The 23,730-nt window shown below is 43.5% G+C and overlaps 1 protein-coding gene across 7 annotated transcripts in view; it reads right to left on the reverse strand.

Moving 5' to 3' along the window:
* Window positions 1-234: 234 nt before the first annotated feature.
* Window positions 235-23,730, reverse strand: part of DEDD (death effector domain containing) — a 35,043-nt gene continuing 11,547 nt past the window's right edge. For 6 of the 7 annotated variants that reach the window (XM_030187642.1, XM_030187638.1, XM_030187641.1 and 3 more), the window contains 4 exons: window positions 11,830-12,241; window positions 8,623-8,730; window positions 6,585-6,728; window positions 235-1,228 (listed from right to left, as the gene is read on the reverse strand). In XM_030187642.1, coding sequence (XP_030043502.1) covers window positions 852-1,228; window positions 6,585-6,728; window positions 8,623-8,730; window positions 11,830-12,154 — 954 coding nt within the window. In that variant the 5' untranslated portion in view covers window positions 12,155-12,241 and the 3' untranslated portion in view covers window positions 235-851. The remainder of the gene's footprint in view (window positions 1,229-6,584; window positions 6,729-8,622; window positions 8,731-11,829; window positions 12,242-23,730) is intronic. The other variant, XM_030187643.1, reaches the window with a different exon arrangement.

The following is a 23,730-nucleotide window of genomic DNA, read 5'->3' on the forward strand; positions in this document are numbered from 1 at the left end:
CCACCCCTCACTACCCAACCCTCTGGCCAATAGAAAAACAAACAGTCTTTTCAATCTGCTGGTCTGGTGGGCCCATGACAAGTAAGAGGAAAAAGGAAGAAAATGTTTATAGACCTCACAGTTGCAAAAACAAAAATAATATATAGGTATATAGATATATATTAAAAACAAAAATAATATATAGATATATATATATATATAGAATAAATCTATTGTGTTTCTGTCTTTTAAAAAAAAAAAAAAAAGTGTTCTAATGAAGGGACCTATGCATGGTTCCAATATCCGGACCACCAACTTTCAAAAGATATCCTGATTCCCTTGGTGCCAATCTTGGCAAAACACAGTATTCTGATTTCAAAAAAGAAAGTCTTCTCAGAACAGTATTTTATCATTATAATCGTTATTATTATCATTTTTTTTTTTTTTTTTACACAGTACAAAAAAAAAGTCCCAGAAAACAAGACAAATGTGCAGGGATGTGGAAGGCGGAGAGAACAGCAACGGCTCAACAGAAGAGCAGCCAACGAGTCAACTGTTCTGTTAAATGCTAGTGCTCGACTTGGTGACTGTCCTCAATCGCTGGGATGGAACTGTGTCACGTTATCTGTTCATCACCCCCCCTTCCATTTCATTCATTCTTTTCAAATGAACTTCGCTCCCAATAGCTGAGGGAAGTGTGCACAGACTGAAGAGAGGCACAAGTGTTCTGAACCTTCACATAGCTGCTATTCAGGTCTTATGGGAACAGAGTATTTGCGCTTTTCTCTTTGTTTCCAATGGTCTTTAAAAAAATCTCAAAATAAGAGCAAGGACGAGAAAATGAGAATAGGACTTGGGGCAGGGAGAAAGTGTCAAGGAGCGGACTGCAGCATCAGGTTCCGTAACAGCTTCTGACGTCCAACCTCATAATCCTCCTCATCTACGTTCACCAGTAGCTTGATGGCCTCATGGCCTACAGCCTGCTTGAGTGAGTCTGTGATGAATACGCCCTTTAGAGCCTCCAGCAAGGAGCCGTTGATGTAGTCACGCCAGAAGGCGTCGAGGTAGGTGAGCTCTGAGAACTTGATGTCACAGATGATAGAGCCCAGGTCCCGGGATTTTAAGATGGTGTTGGCCTGATTGAAACGCTCAAATTGTCGCTCTAAGGGGTCCTGTTTGTTCGAAAAGACATTTCCCTGGAGAGCAGTCTCATGCTGGCAGTATTCTGCTCGCACTCGGAGGCGAATATCTACAGAGGAGGAGAGCAGGCCATTAATCATCATCAACAACTTTGATATACCACAAAGTCCAAAAAATAACTAAGCTGTTTAGAAGTTCATACAACAATGGACAAATAAATACACAGACCAAGAACTACAAATGGTAAAAGTCACAATTTATTATTAAAGAAAAGGGGAGGAGACACTAGGAAAGAAATGAGAATCGCAAAGACAAATATGATTTAGACTAAGGATAGCTAAGGGCAAGGTTGCCACATGGCAATCCCATGAACGAACACAGGCAAAATAAGAGAAATGCTCAAATAAAAAAAACTCTCAGCTTTTCCACAAAATCCCTACCTGTATGGCAGGTTGTGCTACAGAAACGCTCAGTAGCTTTACAGTCCCTGCTGTATAATGGCAGATATTTATTTTAAAATATTTATAGACCACCTATAAACTAGGTGGTTTCTACATATGAACATATATAACTAAAATACCATCAAAATAAAGAAATTACAAACTTAACATATGAACTAAAAAAAAAAAAATATATATATATACTATACAAGTAAAAGAGGCCAGTTTCTGATAGAAATGAAATGGGCATTAGCAAGGTTCCATGCCCCCTCCCTCCCCTCAGAGTTCCATGCCCCCCCACCCCATCCGAGTTCCAGACCCCTGCACCTCCCTCGCTCTCTCTCCCCTCTGAGTGCAAGCACGACCTGTCCGCCTGCCCCTCGCCTTCCTAAGTGCCGGCTGTAATTTAAAACTTGTTACCGCAAGGTCCGGCAGCAACAGTGAAGTGGCGCAGGCACGGCGCGTTAGACTGCCTTCCCTTCTGTCTCAGCTCTGCCTCTGATCCCGCCCTCATTTCCTGTTTCCGGAAGGGCAGGACCAGAGGCAGAGCTCAGACAGAAGGGAACGCAGGCTGAAGTGCCACTCGCCTTCATTGCTGACGCTGGACCCTGAGGTAAGAATTTTTAAATTCTGTCCTGCACGCAGGAAGGCGAAGGGCAGGCGGAGGACAGGTCATGCTTGCACTCGGAGGGGAGAGAGAGGGAGGGAGGCGCGGGGATCTGGAACTCGGAGGAGAGGGGGGGCATGGAACTCGGAGGGGAGGAGAGGGAGGGAGAGGGCAGGCGGTCCTGGAACTCGAAGGGGAGGGGGCCTGGAACTCGGAGGGAGGACAGTGGGGGAGGGAGAGGGGAGATTCTCTACTCACCTCCAACGTTCTGTGGCTGGCTGGTGCTGGCTTCCCTTCCCTTTCACTGATCCGCCCTCTGACGTCATCGCGAGGGCAGACCAATGGGAAGTGTGTTACGAACCCAGGCATCCAGACGTAGAACGTTGGAGGTGCAAATTATTATACAGGATTGATCTCTGCATTACATCACATGACTGTCACAAATAAGCGAGTCTTTAGGGATTTCTTAAACTGCGTCAAGCTGCCACAAAAGGCGAAGTTGGTCAGCAAGTGCATTCCATAGTGAGATTGCTGCTGACATAGCCCATGTGTCAGCATAATGTAATTGAATCACAACATCCATTGAAAGTCTCATAACTGTTTCTGATCTTGATACTCGTCGCGGTTGATATACAGACAAAGCTTCCTTCAAATAACATGAGCCCGCGAGATACAATGTCTGATAAACAAGTGTTAACATCTTAAATTGGACCCTTTGCAACATAGGTAACCAAATGTAGTTGTTTCAATATTGAGGATACATGAGAACATTTTGAAACTCCAGTAAGAACACGAGCCGCCTTGTTTTGAACTATCTGCAATGCCCTCAAATCCGAAGACATTTTGGCATATAGGGCATTGCAGTAATCCAGTCGCATTAATCCCTACTTTATAGCAAATGTTATGCCCATAGCACTTCTAAAATGTCCTAACAGCTTATATCTACAAAAGCATAGGAAATACCTTCAAAGAGACAGACTGTATACCAGGTACAGTCTGGTGCAGTGCAAGCAAGCAGCATGATCAGAATTGCCGGTCTAAGGGGGGGGGGGGGGGGAGGGCTAAGGTCCTTCAGGTTGCAGTTTCAGAATTTGTGCACACCAGATCCAGTGTTTTGGAACTATATTTAACAGCAATACATTTCATACATGTAGTTCAAATCTACCAAAGGGATTAATGTAGGGATTAAAGTTGTCGTCAAGATCTAGTTTTGAAAATCTTTTATAGGGAATGGCCTAAAGCTTGAAAAACTTAAGGACAGGGAGCATGCAGTGGATGAGGACACATCAGGCTGACATGTTCTAATCTTCTTAGCCTCAAGTTCTGTATTCCTACCACTGGGATACGTATTCCTTGCTTCACAAATCAGTAGATCTCAAGTGACTAATTCTTGGAAGCAATGTATGCTCAATTATGTGAAGACAAACTGGTTTAACTGATAACCTGCACTAACAAATAATCTGTTTGGTAAATACACCCATGGCTGTGCTAGAAACATCAAGAGAGTAGCAGTGACCAAGTGATACACAATGAATATTCATGAGGGAGATTTGCATGCAGTGCCTTCACTGCATGCAAATTTCTCTCATGAATTTCATTGTGGATATCATGAAAACCTGACTGGCTGCGGTGCCTCCAGGATCAGGTTTGAAACCACTGGATTAAGGATTCAGCCAATATTTTTTTTTTCAAATTAGAAATAATGAAAAATGCTTGTAGAGTTAGAAATCAGCATTTTCTAAATTTTCCTCATATTTACCTGTTGTCACCTGAGATATTATTAGAGAAATATCTAAGTGTTAGTATTTCCTTTATCTGATACCATGGCTAGCAAGAAACAAGTTTCATCAGATGAGCACTAGAAGTGGATCTGTTAGTGTCCCCAGAATTTGATTTAACAGGATTTTTGAAAGTTTTGCAGGACGTTATTACTTTGTAAGTTTTATGCTGAACTGGAAGATTTTGTAGTTTTTGAAGCAGTATTTTAAAAAACAAAGATTTCCTTTTGTGCAGCCAGAGTTAGATCGATCTTGTAATATCAGGAAACACCATAACTCAGATGGCGATCCTTTTTGGCTTTGAACCCTAGTTTATAAATGTTGGAGCCACGTTCTCGCTCACATTTCCTTGCAAATGTATGACATCTTTTCAGAATAAGAATTATGTATTCTGGGATTCTTTATAGTTGGATAAGTTCTTGCAAGCTCATAATGCATGATCAGTTTTTACATTACTAGTGTCAGGTTCTTATTTAACTTCCTGATTTTGATTACTAGTGATATTACAGTGCACTCCCCATTTAAGTGCACGTCGGATAAGAGAATGCTCTGTTTACCTGCATGCTGTACTTTGGTCCAGTTTTTGGCACCATCAATTTCTATGGGGACAAACTTCATTTTAGCGCACCACTAATAAGTGCAAGATTCGCTTATATGCATGGTTCAAGACCGCTCCTCTGCGGGAAAGGCTCCGCATAAGCGCGTGCATGGAATATGGAAGCCGATTGGCGCATGATAACCAACGAGATTTCAAATTTACTGCCTCTTTAACTGCCACAAGCAGAATAAGCGAAAGAATGTTGTTAGGGCGTACACCGGGGTCGTCGTCGTCATGGCGGAACTGTAAGACTTTAACACTGGCTAAACGAATAGAAGTTCTTAGAAAATTAGAAAATAAAGTCAAGCATCTATTGCTAAAGAATATGGTGTCAATCCCAGTCAAATTTCACGTGTCTTCTAGAAGACTGGCAAAACAATACAAATCCACAACGGAAACGAAAACGGGCGGGAAAAGCTGAGGAGGTAGAAGATGCTCTTCGGTGGTTTTCCTGAGTCAGGAGCAGACAGTTTCCTGTCAGTGGTCACTGCTTATGGAGATAGCTAACCAGGTAGCAGAAAGTCTTGGACTGACTGAATTCAAAGCCATTGTTGGATGGTTGGAAAGATGGAAGGAGAGGAACAGAATAAAATTCAAGAAACAGCATGGTGAGAAACAAGAGGCTGATGACTTTGGTGCTGAAAACTGGGTTATTTCAGTTCTTCCTATCATCTTGAACGAGTTTGCACCTCGTGACATTTTCAATGCTGACGAAAATGGTCTCGACTGGCAAGCGATTCCTGATGGAACACTTGCATTCAAACATGCCAAAACTACTGGAGGTACAACGAAGGACCGACTGACGATCCTCCTTTGCTGCAATATGGATGGGAGTGAGAAGTTGGAACCCCTCGTCATTGGAAAGAGCAAACAGCCCCGTTGCTTCAAGAAAGTTAAGCGACTTCCTGTGTCATACGAGGCTAACGCAAATTCATGGATGACTGGGGAAATTTGGAAGCAGTGGCTAAGAAGTTACACTAGATTTTGCTGCTTTGTGATAACTGTGCTGCACACAGGGATGATGTCAAGCTGGTCTTCCTGCCACCAAACACTACCACTCTGATCCAAGCTCTGGATCAGGGCATAATAGCCAATTTCAAACAACATTATCGGGCTCTTGTGCTACGTCAACTGATGAGCGATGTGGATGACCAGACTGGCAAGGATAAGCGTGCTGTTGAAGTGGCTCGTAATCTATCACTGTTGGATTCCCTACATATGCAGAAAGAAGCCTGGAATCATGTTACACAGGCAACCATTGTGAACTGCTACAAGCGGGCAAGCTTTGTTAAGGATGTGGAGAGGGACGAAACAGATGCAGCTGTTGCAAACGCGTCAAATCCCAGCCGGTTTTACTGAAGAGGAGTTCCATCGCTACTTAGCTGTTGTTTATGATCTACAAACAGCTGAAGACAGCACTGATGTTGAGATATGATCCTACATGCAGGCAACAATGGCTGATGATGGAACAGATGAAGAAATGAGCAGCGAGGCACATGCTGATGAAATTCAACAACCTCCTCCTGTCACTTTTGCAAGAGCGCTGGAGAGTCAACACCATGTGGGCTTATCTGGAAGCCACTAGATGTCAGTGCTATGACATTTTTTACCGTCTGGCAGACGTAGTCAATGGAACTCACAGACCCAAGAGTGTACAGAGGACTATAACTGATTACTTCAAGCCAGCCTAATGTTAGTTAACTGAGACTGTATACTGTACGTATAATAATAAACAGTACTGTACATATGTTTATCAGATGTCAAGCTTCTTTGGGTCACAACGGTTAAGTGCACGCTCTGGTTAACTGCGTGCATTTCTTTGGTCCCAGACCCTTGCACTTAAGCGGATTGCACTGTACATTTTTTTATAATCACTTTCTTTCCTCTTGATGTGGGCTTTTTGGAATAAGGTGGGTTTATTACATTTTCCTATTTTTTTTTTTTTGGGGGGGGGGGGGGGGGGACTTGAAAAATTAAAAATCTTTCATGAAAAAGAAAAAAAAATGGTCTGACTGGGCCACAAACAGGCCCCTTTCTCTTACCACAAGTCTGTTTTTCTTTAGGATCTGGCGTCACAGACTTCTTCCGTTTGCGCTGGTTACTGAGAGGTGCTCTACCTCGGCCAGGCCTCTTTGCACAAATCTGAGGGCCAGAGGAACAGCAGACCATGGGGTGGTGGGGAGGCACTAGCAGAGAGAGAGATCAAGAGAGATTGTGTTCTCTAGGTATATATGAAAAAGCTCCCAATGCCTATACAAGCATACTTAAAATGGAAAATGCATTTATCAGTAACAGATCTTATAATAAGTACAGCTGCCTTAACAGCCCGAGTTCACCAGTTCATGCATATTAAATTCAGACATTGCAAAGCGTCTCCTACATACATACTGGTGTGTACTGGGCAGGCATATAAACTGATGGGCCAATACTCAGGAGTGCAGCCTAGTGGTTAGTGCAGCAGACTTTGATCCTGAGGAACTGGGTTTGATTCCCACTGCAGCTCCTTGTGACTCTGAGCAAGTCACTTAACCCTCCATTTCCCCAGGTACAAATAAGTACCCGTAAACCGCTTTCAATGTAGTTGCAAAAACCACAGAAAGGCGGCGGTATATCAAGTCTCGTTCCCCTGTCCCTTGGTAAAGGCAACAGCGTAGAACCCATACCACCAGAACAGTGAAGAAAACTAGCTTGCCAATGCTAAAAGGAAGTGGTACTCAAGTTATTTCCATGCTGTAAAAGCGAAAGCAAGAGGGGGGGGGGGGGGATGTGCTCGATGCATGCGCAGAAATTTCACGGTAAGCTCAGCTAATATGCGCGTGTGTCAGGCAAACATTAGTGCCTGTTTCTGCACCTTTAAATATAAGGGTTTTGTTTTTTTGTTTTTTTTTTATAAGCTTGGAAGGCTCATATTTAAGCACAGGAAAACAGATGCTAATGTGCAGTTTCACTTTCAGATTTGCTCTGACTTGTACATATGCATCTCTCACTAGCAGCGCTTAGGGGCTTGCACAGGTTTCCTTGTACTTCTAAATTTTAAAGAATACAGAGAGGATTTCTTGTGATTCTAACACCTTAACACCTGCTCCGAGCTGGTGTTAGGTTTTCAGCCATAACGGCGGCTTTGCCTTGTGTGCTGTTCTCTGATCATTAGGAAGGAATAGGAAATGATCTCATTAATATCCATTTGACTACATTTGCATGCTATTTGCGCTAATCATTGGCATGCCTATTGTCTCCCACGCTATAGCCCTCTGAAAATTCCGCACTCACTAATGCTGGTGCTAGTCCGGCGCTAATCGCCTCTAGCGCCAACATTTGGAGCATCGGCCCAAAGGTGCTATAACCATCCAAAGGGGAAGTCTGAACAAACACATTAAAACCAACAAGTGTACAATTGATGTAAATCATACCTTTAGAAAGTTTCTTTAAAAATGCACAAGAGTTCACGTGAGGATTCGGTCTTTCATTCTCTTTTTAAATCACTTTACTGATTAACATTTGTTTGACCCAGCAGTTTCCTGTTGCTCATAACAAGGCTGAGATCTGGCTTAATTAGCTTTCATTAGAACTATTCACAGATTATTGCCCTATTTTATATCTCATCACCCCCCTCAAAGCATGTCTAGTCTGGCTATTGCTTAGATTGGGGCTATGCACTAGGACTTCTTCCAGAAACCAGCCTTCGTAAGCCCTGGTGCTGGTCACTACATGTCACTCTTAAGCAAGGACCATAGCTCCCTCCCCCCAGGGGTTGCGAATGCCCCAGCTCACCTGAGCTGCAGAACACCCAACTCGGCAATTGCGTCAGGGTCCTGCTACCTAAGCAACCTGATTAAAAACATTTTATTGGTTGACAAGGATCTTTCATACACCTTTGTTAAGCAAAATTAACACTCATTGTGTTTACTGTAACGTGTTTCATTCTAATGTCCTTCTTACCAAGGAACATTACACTCTGACATTGAACCCAAGTTTCTCGCATAAGACCAGACCCAACCAAAAGTATTTTTTGATAACAAGAGTGGAGAAACTCAAAGGACAACCCTGTCGCCCACCAGCTCCTTAACATTCTAGTATTACCTGATGTATGTGGGTGGGCAGAACCATTATCTGTGTCACTTGGAGCCCGAGGCGTCACGTAACGGATGGACGTTTCTTCAAGATACTTGTCCACAAGATCTGGACATACTGAAATGCAGGATGATGAGTTACTAGATGGCACAGCCCTTTACAGACAATTCAAACTGTGTGCAAAACAAGGACAGTCAGATGGGTAACACTTTTTCAATTATTCCGAGTGGGAGTACTTAACCTCTCCGTCAGGCCACTATCCATTCTCTCCATATTGATCTTGTTCTAAAGGAGCTCTCCTGCTTGGCCTTGTTTTTTTTTTTGTGCGTCTGCCTTTTCCAGTGAAAGCAATTTAGACAGCGTTTTCCCACGCTGTTCTTCAAGTGGTCACTGGCTACTGTATCTGAATGTAACTCATCCTGAGCTCCTACTAAAGGGTGTGAACTAAATCCAAGTAAGCGGCTGTCCAGGCCGACTGTGATATCCAGTGGAGGTAAACAACAACGTGTCTGCCAAGGAAATGGAACAACTATGGTACTCCATCCAACAGCTGTAAGCCCCAGAGGCCTCCGACTAGAAGAAGCTGCCAAGATCGCAACCATTTTTCAAAAGGATAAAACTGGTTCCTCCCCCCCCCCCCCCCCCCCCCCCCAATTTTATCACATTTCCTTTTCAAAAAGCAAAAGTATCCTTGTTATTGACAGACCCATGGTCTGACTGGTCATTCTTGATCTCCAACTTTCCATTCAGCGCATTCACTTTGATGTGTCAGCAGACAGTGAAACATGCACTGGGTGGATTCACTTATTTCCCCACAACTGGGAGACACAGAGTAGCTTCTACTGCTGCTGTGATTTTCTCACTTGTAGAATGAGCAAATCACAACAGCCAGAGATTGGGTGTGCGCGGAAAAATAGCAAAGGAAGCATGAATGGACACACGTGCCTGAACACACTTCACAACCCAGTCTTCAGGCAATCTCATCTCTAGCAATGTTCTTTAAAAAAAGGAGAAAAATATTGATGTCAAGTTAAACAACTGAAAGTATGTTTTAGAATGTGGAAATATATAATCTTTAGATACTGTCACAATACACTAATTTCCATTGGCCATTTGCAGCAGAATGCTACTACAAATCAACACTGAGATCAGCTTTCCCAAAAATCTGTTTGAAACATGGGAATAGTCAGGCAATAGCATCATCTTAGAGCAGTAGCGATCCTTGGTCGGCTGCCACCCGGGACGGATCGCCGCTGCGCACCCCCCCCCAGATGCATTCTTACCTGCTGGCAGCAGCCGCACGGCTGTCGTGTCCGCTGGTTCCCTGCTCCTTCTGCCCCAGAACAGGAAGTAACCTGTTCCAGGGAAAAAGGGAGCAGGGAACCAGCGGAGCCGACAGCCGTGCGGCTGTTTTCTGCACCCCTCCAGCGGTGCACCCGGGGCGGACCGCCCCACCACCCCGCCCTCGTTACGCTACTGTCTTAGAGCAACAGGGGACCACCAGAACTCTCAAGTCTTTTCACTGCATAGAAACTGTAGTCCAACCTTAATCTTAGCTGGACACGGTAGTAAGATGCACACTGGTCACTTGATGAAGATATTTCCAAACCTGGAGGGGATCGTTTACTAAAGCTTAGCTCGAATTATCTGCAGCAGGGCCCATCTTATTCCTATGGGCCCTGCAGCAGATAACTCAAGCTAAGCTTTAGTAAAAGACCCCCCTGGTGTCCAATCAGGTGCTAGATGCAGCGAGTTTGGCAGTGCAAGGAATCCATTTGCCTGTATATCAATAGCTAAGCATACTGCTCTTATCGCTTTAATTATACAATAATGAACTTTGGTTCTGAAGAGTTTGGGATCACTATAGCAATAGAAGTTTTACAGGTATAATTTTTATGTGACTGAAAAAAAAAATAGGTTCACATTGTGGGATTGATGACTGAAAAGAGAATCACTCACTACAGCTTATTTACATACTGTGAAAAGCCTCAAGTATTCTCATGGTCCCATATTTATTTAAGAAGGTGCTATTGTCCGACTTTCCTTCTGTGGTTGGTAGTGGGTACTGTGTTATTGGCTGAAGTCCACTGGATGTTATATACTGTATACGAACCCTATAGAGGTAACATGTAAGACTTCAGTCTCACTTAGACATGTCAGAACTGAATATTAATTTCACGTTCTACTTAGAAGCTACTAATTACAAGCAGCATCAGTTCAAAATTTGCTGCCAGGTTCATTGTTTAGATTCTTCAGAAATCACAAGCAAGGTCAGAAAAATTTCACAAAGGACTTTTCATGGTTCACATCATGAAGGCCACATCTGTGATGGCCCAATCAGATCCAGAAGGTGCGAGGCAATTTGTGATTGGCACAGCTGTCCAGACCAACTTAAATAATTCCAAAAATGACAGATATAAATAACTATTACTAATTGCTCTGCGTAGTAAGTGAATCACAAAAGGTATAGGCCTTTCTTCTAAGAACAATGCTCCAAAATTAAGGTTCAGAGCTGTAGGATGGAGTTGGGGGTGGCAGCCAAGGTTTCCATCAGCTTCCAACTGGTACTTCTACCAATCGGACCTGGCTACCTCTCCCAATCCAACCCCCCCCCCCTTTCCAGCTGTACCCATTTACTTTTATATAGTATCTGTTTACATGTTCAAACATGTATTTATGCAAGTCTATTGAGCTAACTCAGACATTTAAACCCAGGGTTATCCTCAGTGGCCATATTTCTTTAAAAGGGAATGGTCATGCTCAGAATTCAAGATAGCAAATTATCCACTCATGCTCCTCTGGGCTGTTCTAGATCCAAATGGACTCTAAGTATGCCTCAACTAGGACTGGGCTTTTGCTATATACCACAGGAGTAATGTAAGGATGTCGTATACTATTGTGGAAAATGGACAAGCTGAAATAAATGCGAGTCCTAGGCTTAAAAAAAAAAAGAGAATTAAGGTTCAATTTTATTTGATATTCTGCCTGTATCAAAAGTAGAGTCTAAGTGGTTTACACCATTTTCAAAACTAATTTTAAAAATGGTCTCTCAGCAGAACAATGACAGCTGCTCCCACATCCTAGAGGTTTAGCATATCTAAGGATATCAGTTTCCAGTGCCCCCAGACTCAGTGTTACTAAGTGGGCACAGGGACCCCATGGCCATCCAGTCTCATACTACATGCAGCAAATGAAGTTGGAAAGGAAGCAACTTACCAGCCCTTCTCCTCTTCAGAGTGACGTAGGGCAGCAGGTCATGGCGTGTAATAATCCTCAGCAACTGCAGCACCTGGCGGAAGTTGGTCTCGTCGCAGCGGCCCTGTCTTTCCAGTGCCAGCAGGAAGTCCCGGCCACTACGGATCATGCCCCTTTCATAGTCATCAATTACGTCCACAAACAAGAAGGAAAGCACACGCACATCCCTATGGGTCAGGTGAGTCCCCACAATATCAAACATACGATGCAAGCTGTACAGACCATGCTCCCGGTCCCCCTTCTCCTCTGGCCACGCCTGCACTCTATTCCGCTTCAGGGCGGCCATCTCTTACGCCGATGGCTGCTCTCTTGCCAAGGCCTCCCCTTGTCACCCACTTTTCAAGCGGATGTTTAACTTGTTAACAGCAAGACCCTGGAAAATATAAATGGTAAAACTTTTCAGCAAGGTTTTCTTTCTGTTCCCTATAACTTGTAGCCTTCAATTTAATACAAATTTTAATACACCGCTCAAATCGACGACCCAGGAATGTCAGTTCTGGTCCTTTCCTGCTCACTATGCCGGACATACCTGATGCCCTTATACTTCCCTTGACCTCTCTCATAACATCTATCTAACCTAGCAAATTCCATGGTCTGACCACTCATTGATTGCCTTTATTTTATGTATTTCCACTCCTATAGCTGATGGCCCTTACCAAGATTTCCCTGTATCTACTAAGCACCTGTCCAAACTCACCATAGAGGTTTTTCTTTTCTTTTTTTTTGAATACTCTAGGTTCAAACATTTTCTTCAATTTTGTAATTAGCATAATACAAAAGAAGGTATACAGTGAAAAGCTGGGCATACAGAAAAAAGAAAGTGAATAAAACAGTAATTAAAGAAAATTATATCACTATAACTAACAAAAATCTATGGGAGAGGATGCCCATTTATAACAGTATACATGGGCCATATATAGGGGGTTGTTTACTAAAGCTTAGCTCGAGTTATCTGCAGCAGGGCCCATTTTAATCCTATGTGCCCTGATGCAGATAACTTGAGCTAAGCTTTAGTAAACAACCCCCATAATCTTAATAATGAGGTAGAAAATACATAATTAAGGTATACCAAGAGAGCCGTCATCAGTTTATCCCAAACATTAAGAAGAGTCTAATTGTTATGTACTAGAAAACGGTCAGTTTCCAAATACGTGATGTTGGTTAGTTTATTAGTTTTCTCTGCTGCTTTGCTTTCAAAAGTGTTTTCCACCAAAAAGGTACTATGTAAGGTGTTGGAACTTTTCCAAATGCATAATATTGTTTGAATTCCAATAGAAATCGTGATATCAAAGAGTTTGCCTTGGTCTAATGATATATTGAGATCTGCATCCCCACAACTTAATCTAATTGCACTAGCACATAACGGAATAAAGCAATGAAAGATTTTCAGTATATAGTCCCATATTTGTTTCCAAAAAACCTGTATTAGTTGACAATCATATATCATACTACTACTTAACATTTCTAAAGCGCTACTAGGGTTACGCAGCGCTGTACAATTTACATAGAGGGACAGTCCCTGCTCAAAGAGCTTACAATCTAGAAGACAAGTGAATGGTCAGTCCGATAGGGGCAGTCAAATTGGGGCAGTCTGGATTTACTGAACGGTAAGAGTTAGGTGCCGAACGCAGCAATGAAGAGGTGGGTTTTAAGCAGAGACTTGAAGATGGGCAGGGAGGAGGGCTTGGCGTATGGGCTCAGGAAGGTTGTTCCAAGCATAGGGTGAGGCGAGGCAGAATCAGCGGAGCCTGGAGTTGGCGGTGGTGGAGAATCATATATCATGTGCATTAAAGTACCTTGAGCAGGCCATATTACATTGCATGACAGTTATATCCCACATATACCTTTAAAGTTCAGTGTGGCTCTCAAAAAAAGAACTGAAATAACTCCGGGAATTACATAACCATAAAAAAAGGCACATTTATACAGCCTAACCTTTTAAAAATGTTCTAAATAAAAACAGTTGCAACAACCTCCAAAAAGATATACAATTAGATTGCCTTCTAATATCAATTAGTAAATCGTTCCAACGTGCAAAAGTGCTAGAGAAAACCTTTTTCTAAACCACCTTTCTAGGATCCAGAAATTACAAAATTAAAAAACATCTAGATTCAGGGGAAAAATATTCCTAAAAGACAGTCTTATTAAACCAGACATATAAGCGGTGCTTCACCATGCACTATCAAAAATACCAGAGTTTGAAAATAACTCGCGCTTTTAATGGCAGTGCAACTGCTTCAGCAATGAGGTAACTGTCAAATTTAGATCTAAAAATCAATCGAGCAGCAGGTTTTTAACATTTGAAGTTTCTTAATCACTTCCTTCTTACATCCACTATGATATTACAATAATATGCGACAATACCATCATTTGCACAATCGATCTAAACACTTCAGGACTAAAACTAGACCTTACACAAAGAAAAAAAAAAGTTTCCACAATTCTTTAAGGGCCCCGTTTGCTAAGCCGTGCTATCATTTTTAGCACATGCCAACGTTAGAGACACCCATAGGAACACATGGGTGTCTCTAGAGTTAGCGTGTGCTAATTTTTAGCGTGCGTAAAAAGCGCTAGTGAACCTTAGTAAATATGGCCCTAAATACCTTATTAGATACCGCCTGTACTTGCTCTTCAAATGAAAGGTATTTATCAAAAACCAGGACTCTAATAGGAAGTTCAACATTGTCAATATAAAAGCTAACCTCATTTTCCCATATTAAATTTATTCCCAAACAAAATAAACTTTGTTTTATCCCTATTCATTTTAAACCTGAAGGTGGTTGATCATCCTTTTCTCCGAGGACAAGCTGGCTGCTTGTTCTCATGACTGGGTGACGTCCACAGCAGCCCCGATGATTGGAAATCTTCCTAGCAACAAAGGTTTGCTAGAGCCTTCGAACGCACGGGTGCGCACACCGCGCATGCATGGCCATCAGCTTACCGCCCGTCGTGCGACAGTCCCGTAGTTTTTCTCTTTCCACGGTAGGGAGTGGTTGTTTTCCGTCTCTCTCTGTGCCCCTGAGAAAAAAACCTTCGTTTTTTTCACGAGTTTTTCGCTTTTTTTTTTTCCATTTCTTTTTTGTGCTCTGTTGAGCTCTTTATATTAAAAAAAAAAAAGAAGAAGTTCCCTTACGGTTTTAGCGTTAGCCCTGCTTAAGTTTTGTTTCGTTGCTGTCGCGACCCCTTTTGGGCCGCGCGTCCGCGTTTCTCCCTTTTGTGCCCTTTTTTCTTGGCACCAGAGAACTTTGACTTCTCTGTCGCTATTTTTCTGTCCATGACATCAAGGATTCCCGAAGTGCGGTCGATGCAGCCGGGCAATCTCAGGTACCGATCACCATTCGTGGTGTATCCAGCGCCTTGGGCCCAACCATCGCCTAGATGCTTGTTAAGTTGTCTTAGCCTTAAAAAGCGGACACAGGCGTCAAGAAAACTCAGCAGGAACGTCTGTTTGGAGCTTTGCCCGGCACTTTGGCGTCGACAGCGGCACCGGGAGAGCAGGTAATAGCTGTCCGGAGACCACCACACGCTGGGAGCAGTGAGCCATCGAGTGGGTCTCCGCGTGTCTCGAAGGCTCCTGCTGTGCAGGCCCATCGGGACTGACCACTTTCGGCCTCGACCCTGAGGAGGCATGGGGATGCCACGTCCTCCTTGTCGGTACCTAGGAGTATTGATGCCGTGCATCGAGCGAAGGCTAAGAAGCATCGGCATCGGTCTCCTTCCCCACACATTACCGGGAGCTCCGGGGCGTCGAGGGATTCGGCACCCGGGGAGCGTCGACGCCGGAAGGACCGCTCACCCTCCATCCAAGAGGTGTCAGTGTGTCAGTCTTCGGACAGTCCGGTACCGCCTCCCTGCTCTGCACAGGTTCTGCCTCCGGCTCCTGTACCGGCCCCACAGCCTTTCCTGGCAGATACTCTGGACAAGCGACTCCAAGCCATTCTCCCAGGTCTCCTGGAGGGGCTGCTGTGTCAGTCTGTTCCGGTACCTGGGGTGCTTGCGCCCTCGGTACCGTTGATGGAAGCAGCAGCTGGCTCTTCGCCTGTGGTGCCGCTTGCGGCATCGGCCTCGGCTGCCACCCAGGTCGACATCGCTGGAGGGAGCTTCATCGCCGCCAGCACGGGAGTCGACTTCTCGACATCGTCATCGAGGACGTGGTTCTTCGGAGTCGAGACGGGCCCGGTTTCGGACTGCAGTTCGCGAACTCTTTTCCGACACCAAGGAGGATGCCTCATGGGGAGAAGAGGAGGATCCCAGATATTTCTCTTCTGAGAAGTCTTGTGGTCTTCCTTCTGATCCCACTCCTTCGCCTGAAAGGAAGCTTTCTCCCCCGGAGAGTTTTTCTCTCTCCTCTGTGCGGGAAATGTCTATGGCCCAGGGCCGAGATGTAAAAGGTCCTTGACTATCCTTCACCACCTAAGGAGTCGTCCACTGTTCTTAAGCAGACATTGCTGAAGAACTGGACGAAACCACTCTCTAATCCCACCACCCCCAAGAAGGTTGAGTCCCAGTATTGAATCCACGGAGAGCTTGAGTTCATGAAGTCGCAGTTACTTCACGACTCTATGGTTCTGGATTCCGCTCTCAAAAGAGCCAAAAGTTCTAGAGAGTTTGCCTCGGCGCCGCCAGGACGAGAATCTAGAACTCTGGACTCTTTTGGGAGGAAGGCCTACCAGTCCTCTATGCTCGTGTCCAAAATTCAGTCCTACCAGCTCTACACAAGCATCCACTTGCGGAACAATGTAAAGCAACTGGCGGACTTGGTCGATTCAAAGGAGCTCTGCTGAACTCTCAGACAGCTTGGGTCTTTCTTCCCGAGGCGAGGGTGGACAACCTTCTGTCCCTGGTTTCCTTGGCCAGAACGTCTCAGCTGATCACAGCTCGGCAGATGTTGAGACTGCTAGGCCATATGGCCTCCACAGTCCATGCAACTCCCATGGCCCATCTTCACATGCGATCAGCTCAATGGACCCTAGCTTCCCAGTGGTTTCAGGCTGCAGGGGATCTAGAGGATGCAATCCAGCTATCCACCGATTTTCACAATTCCCTTCAGTGGTGGACAATTCGATCCAATTTGGCCTTGGGACGTCCCTTCCAAATTCCTCAGCCACAAAAGTGCTGACAACGATGCATCTCTCCTGGGGTGGGGAGCCCATGTAGATGGGCTTCACAATCAAGGAGCTTGGTCCCTCCAGGAATCACGTCTTCAGATCAATCTCCTGGAGTTGCGAGCGATCTGGAAAGGCTTTCAGAGATTGGCTGTCCAATCAAATTATTCAAATTCAGACAATCAGGTTGCCATGTACTATGTCAACAAGCGGGGGGGGGGGGGGGGGGGGCACCAGATCTCACCCCGTGTCGGGAAGCTGTCCAGATGTGGCTATGGGCTCACTCTCACGGCATGTTTCTCCAAGTCACGTATCTGGCAGGCGTAAACAACAGTCTGGCTGACAGGTTGAGCAGGATAATGCAACCTCACGAGTGGTCGCTCAGCTCGGGCGTGGTGTGCAAAATCTTCCAAACGTGTGACAGCAAGGCCCAAAATCAGATTTACATTTCATAGAAACAGACCCCATCATCCTCACCCTATAGCTTCTATTAGTAAAAAAAATACAGAACCACTGAAGAACAGGACCTCCTATCCTATAATCCAAAACAGATAGATCCACCACATCAAAAGCACATGAAAGATCATATTGCATCAAAAGCACCCTCTTGCCCATACTGACAAAGTGCCTAATCTCCAATGTCAATGTGGCTACAACCGTTTCCGTACTATATCCCTTCTTAAAGCCAGACTGAAAATCTTGCAAAATATCATGAAGAGCAAGATAATCTGTTAACCGTTGTGCCACCAATCCCTCCATTACCTTCACCAGAAGTGGTATGGAAGCCACCAGTCTATGATTTGAAATGACAGTAGATCACAAATAATTTTTTGGAATAGGAGTAATATCAATCCCTTTTCCAATGGAAATTGACCTTTGTCAAACATCTCCATTAATCCTTGATATACCAAATAGCAGGAACTGAGGAGCTATAGAAATCAAGTTTGTTGGACAGACATCTTCCAAACAGTGAGATTTATAATATTTACGCAAACGTTGTTGAACTACAGTTCCATCCGGAGTAGAAAACCTTTTCCAAACTCCGTCAAATATATCATGTTCCTGAATAAAGGAGAAAACATTTGGGGAGAAATTTCTTTCCTAAATTTGTCTAGTTTAGATGCTGCAAGTTCCTTTGCAGAAGGCAATTCCCTAATATCTTCCAGTACATTTGCTAGAGTATCCAACAAAGAATAAAGTTTCTTAATATCGACATGTTGGAAAAACTCTCTACTCTGCTTCGTCTTATATTAGCTTTATAAATACTCAATGCCTTATGCCATTCCTATCTATGTATTGTACAGCGCTGCGTAAGTCTAGTAGCGCTATAGAAATGTGTAATAGTAGTAGTAGTAGTAAACCATCCTTACACCACAATCTTTCTAATCTCCTACAATTTATTTTCAAAACTAATAATTGATCATTAAAACAAATAGATTTTCTTTTACCATACCCTCCTTTTCCTGAATTGGTGCAACAAAATCCAAGATTTCTCCTGAATATAAGTATGTAAGTACATAAGCATCGTCATGCTGGGACAGACCAAGGGTCCATCGAGCCAAGCACCCTGTCACCGATAATGGCCAAAAGAACAAGCAATTTGTCCCGCCCATCCTAGAAATAGTGTATTATTCCTTCGTCCATTCAGTAACATTTTATGGCCTTTTCCTCCAGGAAGCTGTCCAACCTTTTTTTGAAGTCTGCTAAGTTAATCGCCTTAACCACTTTTTCCGGCAGCGAATTCCAGAGTTTAACTACGCGTTGAGTGAAGAAAACTTTCCTCCAATTCGTTTTAAATTTACCACACTGCAGCTTCATCACATGCCCCCTTGTCCTAGTGTTTTTGGAAAGCGTAAACAGACGCTCCACATCTACCCATTCCATTCCACTCATTATCTTATAGACCTCTATCTCCCCAGCCGCCATTTCTCCAAGCTGAAGAGCCCCAGCCTCTTCAGCCTATCCTGATAGGGAAGTCGTCCCATCCCCTGAATCATCTTTGTCGCCCTTCTCTGCACCTTTTCCAATTCCACTTTTATCTTTTTTGAGGTGCGGCGACCAGAATTGACCAACTAAAATAGCGTTCCAAAAAAACTGCTTTATCAATCTTGCCTCTCAAACTACATTGCTTTCTAATACTTGGTCTAAAAGAAAAGAAAAACAAAAAAAAAAATCTTATAGCCTCTATTTTTTAGGCCAGATCAGACTAGGGGATCTGGAGAAATGAGATTTCAATCTTCAGATAACTTTCAAGTTGTAGATTCAATTTGGACATCAACATTATGATCGAATCATTATAAATTTATAATGATCCGATCATAATGTTGATGTCCAAGTTATCTGAAGATTGAAATCTCATTTCTCCAGATCCCCTAGTCTGATCTGGCCTATTTTCAAACTTGATGTAGCTTTTAAATTGTTCCTCCCCCATGTCAAATTTATTCTAATGCCTTTACATTGTCAGATAGTTATTTTGTCCCCAGACACACATTCTTGACCTCAAACATGCAATTTCCTTCCATTATCTGCTGAGTTGAAAATGTAAGGACAGAGAAACACTACACAATGGATTAAGAGGTTTTGTTTTTAAACCAGACCTGCTTTTACTAAAATATAGATATCTATCAAAGTATAATTTAAAAGAAACAAAATATCAGAACTCGAGACTCAAAAATTGCTTGAAAAGAAAAAAAACCAGGCCCATTTGTATTCTTAAGCCACAGAGGAAAAAATATTTATTTATTGCATTTGTATCCCCCATTTTCCCACCTATTTGCAGGCTCATAGTTGCTTACATTATGCCGTAGTGGCGATCGCCATTTCCGGAATGAGAAATAAAGTGGTATTGCATTAAAGTTCAATGGTGCTAGAGTAAATTACACAATCAAGTATCGTGGGTTCAGTTTTGTCTAGTTCTGGTATAACTTTCGTTATCTGGAATTTAGGCTAGATCATTGTGGTATGCCTATTTGAACAGGTTGGTTTTTAGTGATCAGACTGTTATGACTGTTGGAAGGTGTTGGGGGAACCTAGGGCTTAAGAGAACCTAGGGCTTTATTTACTAATTTGCATTAATACGTTAACATGTTAATACTAATGGAGGGTCATGAAAATATGGATCATGCATTTGATAAACCACCAATGGAGGGCAACTTGCCCAGGATCACAAGGAGCCACAGTGGGATTTGAACCTGGTTCCCCCTGGTTCTCAGTTCACTGCACTAACCACTAGGTTGGGGGCAAAATAACTATCTGGAAATGTAATGGCATACCAAATCTGACACAAGGAAGAACCACTTAAAAGATACAGTAATAAGTAATTTGTTAATTTGAAATATAGCTTGTAAACAGGCCCCATTGAGGATAATGGGGACTGTATTATTTAACTGTGTTAAATTGTGCTAGCGCACTTTGGTAAATGTCGTCCTTAGGTGCCAACCAAAACTTTTTAGAGGCCAAGGTATTGTTTTGGCTACTGTGCACCTTATTTTCATAGAATATAAATTAGACATCTCTCTGAGCTACTTTAAAAAATATATATTTTTAAATGGAAACCAAACTTTAAGATCTCAATTTTTTAATCAACCATGTTTTATCTACTGAAGAGAAGTCCCCCTTATCACTGACCGATAATATACTTCTGTCCACGATACCTGCCCCATGTGCTAAAAAGCACTCGTGTTTCATTCCTTCAAGGACCAGAAAAGGAGGACTGCTAACACCTGAGACTGCAGCTTTACGCAGAAAAAAAAAAAAAAAAAACGACTGTCCTCAGATTATTTTCCCTTTCTGGTTCAAATTCTTGTTGCTATGACAACTCAGGCTTGTTTACAATGGTAAGAATTATCATGGGCTATTAAGGCCTGCTCCGGTAGCCAACAGGCCAACTACATCCAGATTTATTTTATATTCTCATATCTGCCAAGCACATACATTGTGACAAGGCTACAGCCCAGTTGTACAAAATGAAGCAGCAAAACCCTGAACTACATCTCCCAGAATGCATTTCCTGTCCCAGCAGGGGGAGCCCAGGGGATAGGCAAACTGGCCATATACCATCTCTGACCACAAGAGGGAGGGAGAAGGAAGAAGCCCAGTTCCCCTGGACCCGCAATCAGTATATCATGCCTCCCACCTGTAAGAGGGAAGGGTGGGGTGAGAAGCAGGATGAGGATTGGATGGATTGGGTGGAAGAGGGGGTTAATGAGGCTGAGCAAGAGGAAGAAAGTAAAATGGAATGGGAGCTTGAGAGTCCTGAGGAGCACAGCACCTGAAGGTTTGCAAACCTACATTGTTTTGGAATTTATTTTGATTTAAACCCTACTTAAATAGGGAAGCCTGTTTACTTTTGTGGAACCTGTTTGCTCTGGGGGGGGGGGGGGGGGGGACCGTGAATGTTGGAAAGTTTGCTGGAGGAATTACAAACCTGTTTGAAACCTGATTATTTTGAGAAACTCTGTTAAATTTGAAAGGCTTGTTTATGAAGGAGGGCTGCCTGGTGGGAGGAAGGGAAAGCCTGCTTGGGAGCAAGTACTGTTTGTGTGCTATTGACTTTGACCAAAAAGGAGGGATTTCAAAAGGACTGTTGAATCCCCCTCAGGGAGTGGGGCAGAGTCTGTGTGTTTAGTGGGCGGATGTACTAAGCAAGGCAGAACCGCCCTGCTGGAGAAGCCCTAACCCAGGGCTCTGGAGTGAAATTTGGTTATTAACCTGACAAATAAAGGAATGTTTTGAAGTATCCCCTGGTGGCAGTTTTGTGAAGATCTGGCTATTCGCGGGAGGCGGCTGTGAGCTCCGTGTGTGTGTGTGTGTGTGTAAGGGGGGGGGGGGCACCAGAGACCCTAGGCACTGCCCTGTTTGCTGCTCTTGTATCCCACATTTTCCCACCTATTTGCAGGCTCATTCATCAGTAAAACAAGCTCACTGGTATACTGGAATAGACAAGGGGGGGGGGGGGGCTAAGGGAGGGAAGGGATAGTCTAGAAGGATAACAGCAGTTGGGCTTGAACAAGGGAACAGGAACAAACTGTGGAGATGGTACAAAAACTCTCAACCCCTTTTAATCTATTAAACTAAATGCCTGCTCAAATAGTCAGGTTTTTAAAGCTCTCTTGAATTTTTTGAAAGATAATTTTAAATGTACAGAAAGAGGAAACAATCAAAGATTACTCAGACACCACACCTCATCAAACCGACAACTTGAACAAAAGAGAAACAATAACATGTGGACAATCACAACACAAGGGAAAGAAGGACCCAAACAAACTCACCTTAACAAAGAACATCTATTAAAAGTCCACACATCACCAAACACAGAAGACCCATACCAAACAATCCAAGTGGGCTGCATCAATGCCAGATCCGCTGTAAATAAAACAGCAATACTAACAGACTGGATCACGTCAGAAAACCTTGACCTTCTCTTAATTAACGAAATCTGAATCCATGACCAAAAGGACCCTATAATCCTAGACCTATGCCCCCCAGGATACAAAATCACACACAGGACCAGAAAAGAAAAAAAAGAGGTGGAGGCATAGCACTAATCTATCGATCCCATTTTACCACTGAACCCACTGCCGAGTCCAAAACACCTCAACTAGAATCCACAACAAAACCCTTCACAATCACCTGAACTGTGTCCTGTTTTACAGACCTCCAGGTAATTGAAACGAAGGACAGACTAACTTCATGGACTTCATCTCAAACACATGTGTAACCAACTCCAATATACTAGTATTAGGAATCAACAACCTTCACTTAGAAGACCCAAAGTCCACCAACAAACAAGAATGTAAGGAATTCCTCCACTTATGGGATCTCAAACGGCCACATATGCAAGCAACCCATAAAAAAGGGCACACACTCGATCTCATCTCTCACAAACTCTCAACAGACCAAACCATGGTCCGACCACTACAAACTAAACTTCTCCCTAAATCAGCGGAAGAAGGGTTCACAACGAACACAAGAACACACATCCTACAGCACAAGAGGTCAAGTAGACATGAAAACATTCTGGCAACCTATATACAGTAACGAATGGTCAACACAGACTCCATTTACTACCTCAAAGAATGGAATAAAAGATGCAAAAGCATACTAGACGAAATGGGAAAATTAGGTTCTTACCTTGGTAATTTTCTTTCCTTTAGTCACAGCAGATGAATCCATTAACTGATGGGTTGTATCCGCCTACCAGCAGGTGGAGATGGAGAACACTGAAGAACCACAGTGACCCTTAGATGGCTAGCCCCATCTGCCTTCAGTATTTGAAATTTCCAAAGCAGAGTGAATAAGAAATGTAACATCACATAAACTTTCCTCACAGCGAACAAATGCCCCAGAACCGGAGCAATAACCACACAAAGGAGGGACGAACTCAACCTCCTGCAATGGAACAGCATGTAGAAACTGTAAGAACTGTTCATCAACTCCTCCTGCATGAAAGAACTGAACAAAAACACAAAGTCAGAGAGGGAGGGATCATGGATTCATCTGCTGTGACTAAAAGAAAGAAAATTACCAAGGTAAGAACCTAATTTTCCCTTCCTTGTCATCAACAGCAGATGAATCCATTAACTGATGGGATGTACAAAAGCACTCCCTACGTAGGGTGGGAACAGGCAACTCCGCGAGCCAGTACCTGCGCTCCAAAATGCGTGTCCTGCTTCGCTGCCACATCCAGCCTGTAATGCCGTACAAACGAGAGCTGAGAAGGCCAAGTAGCTGCACGACAGAAGGACACCTGTTTCAG

Source organism: Microcaecilia unicolor, chromosome 14 (assembly GCF_901765095.1).
Source record: "Microcaecilia unicolor chromosome 14, aMicUni1.1, whole genome shotgun sequence".
NCBI lineage: Eukaryota > Metazoa > Chordata > Amphibia > Gymnophiona > Siphonopidae > Microcaecilia > Microcaecilia unicolor.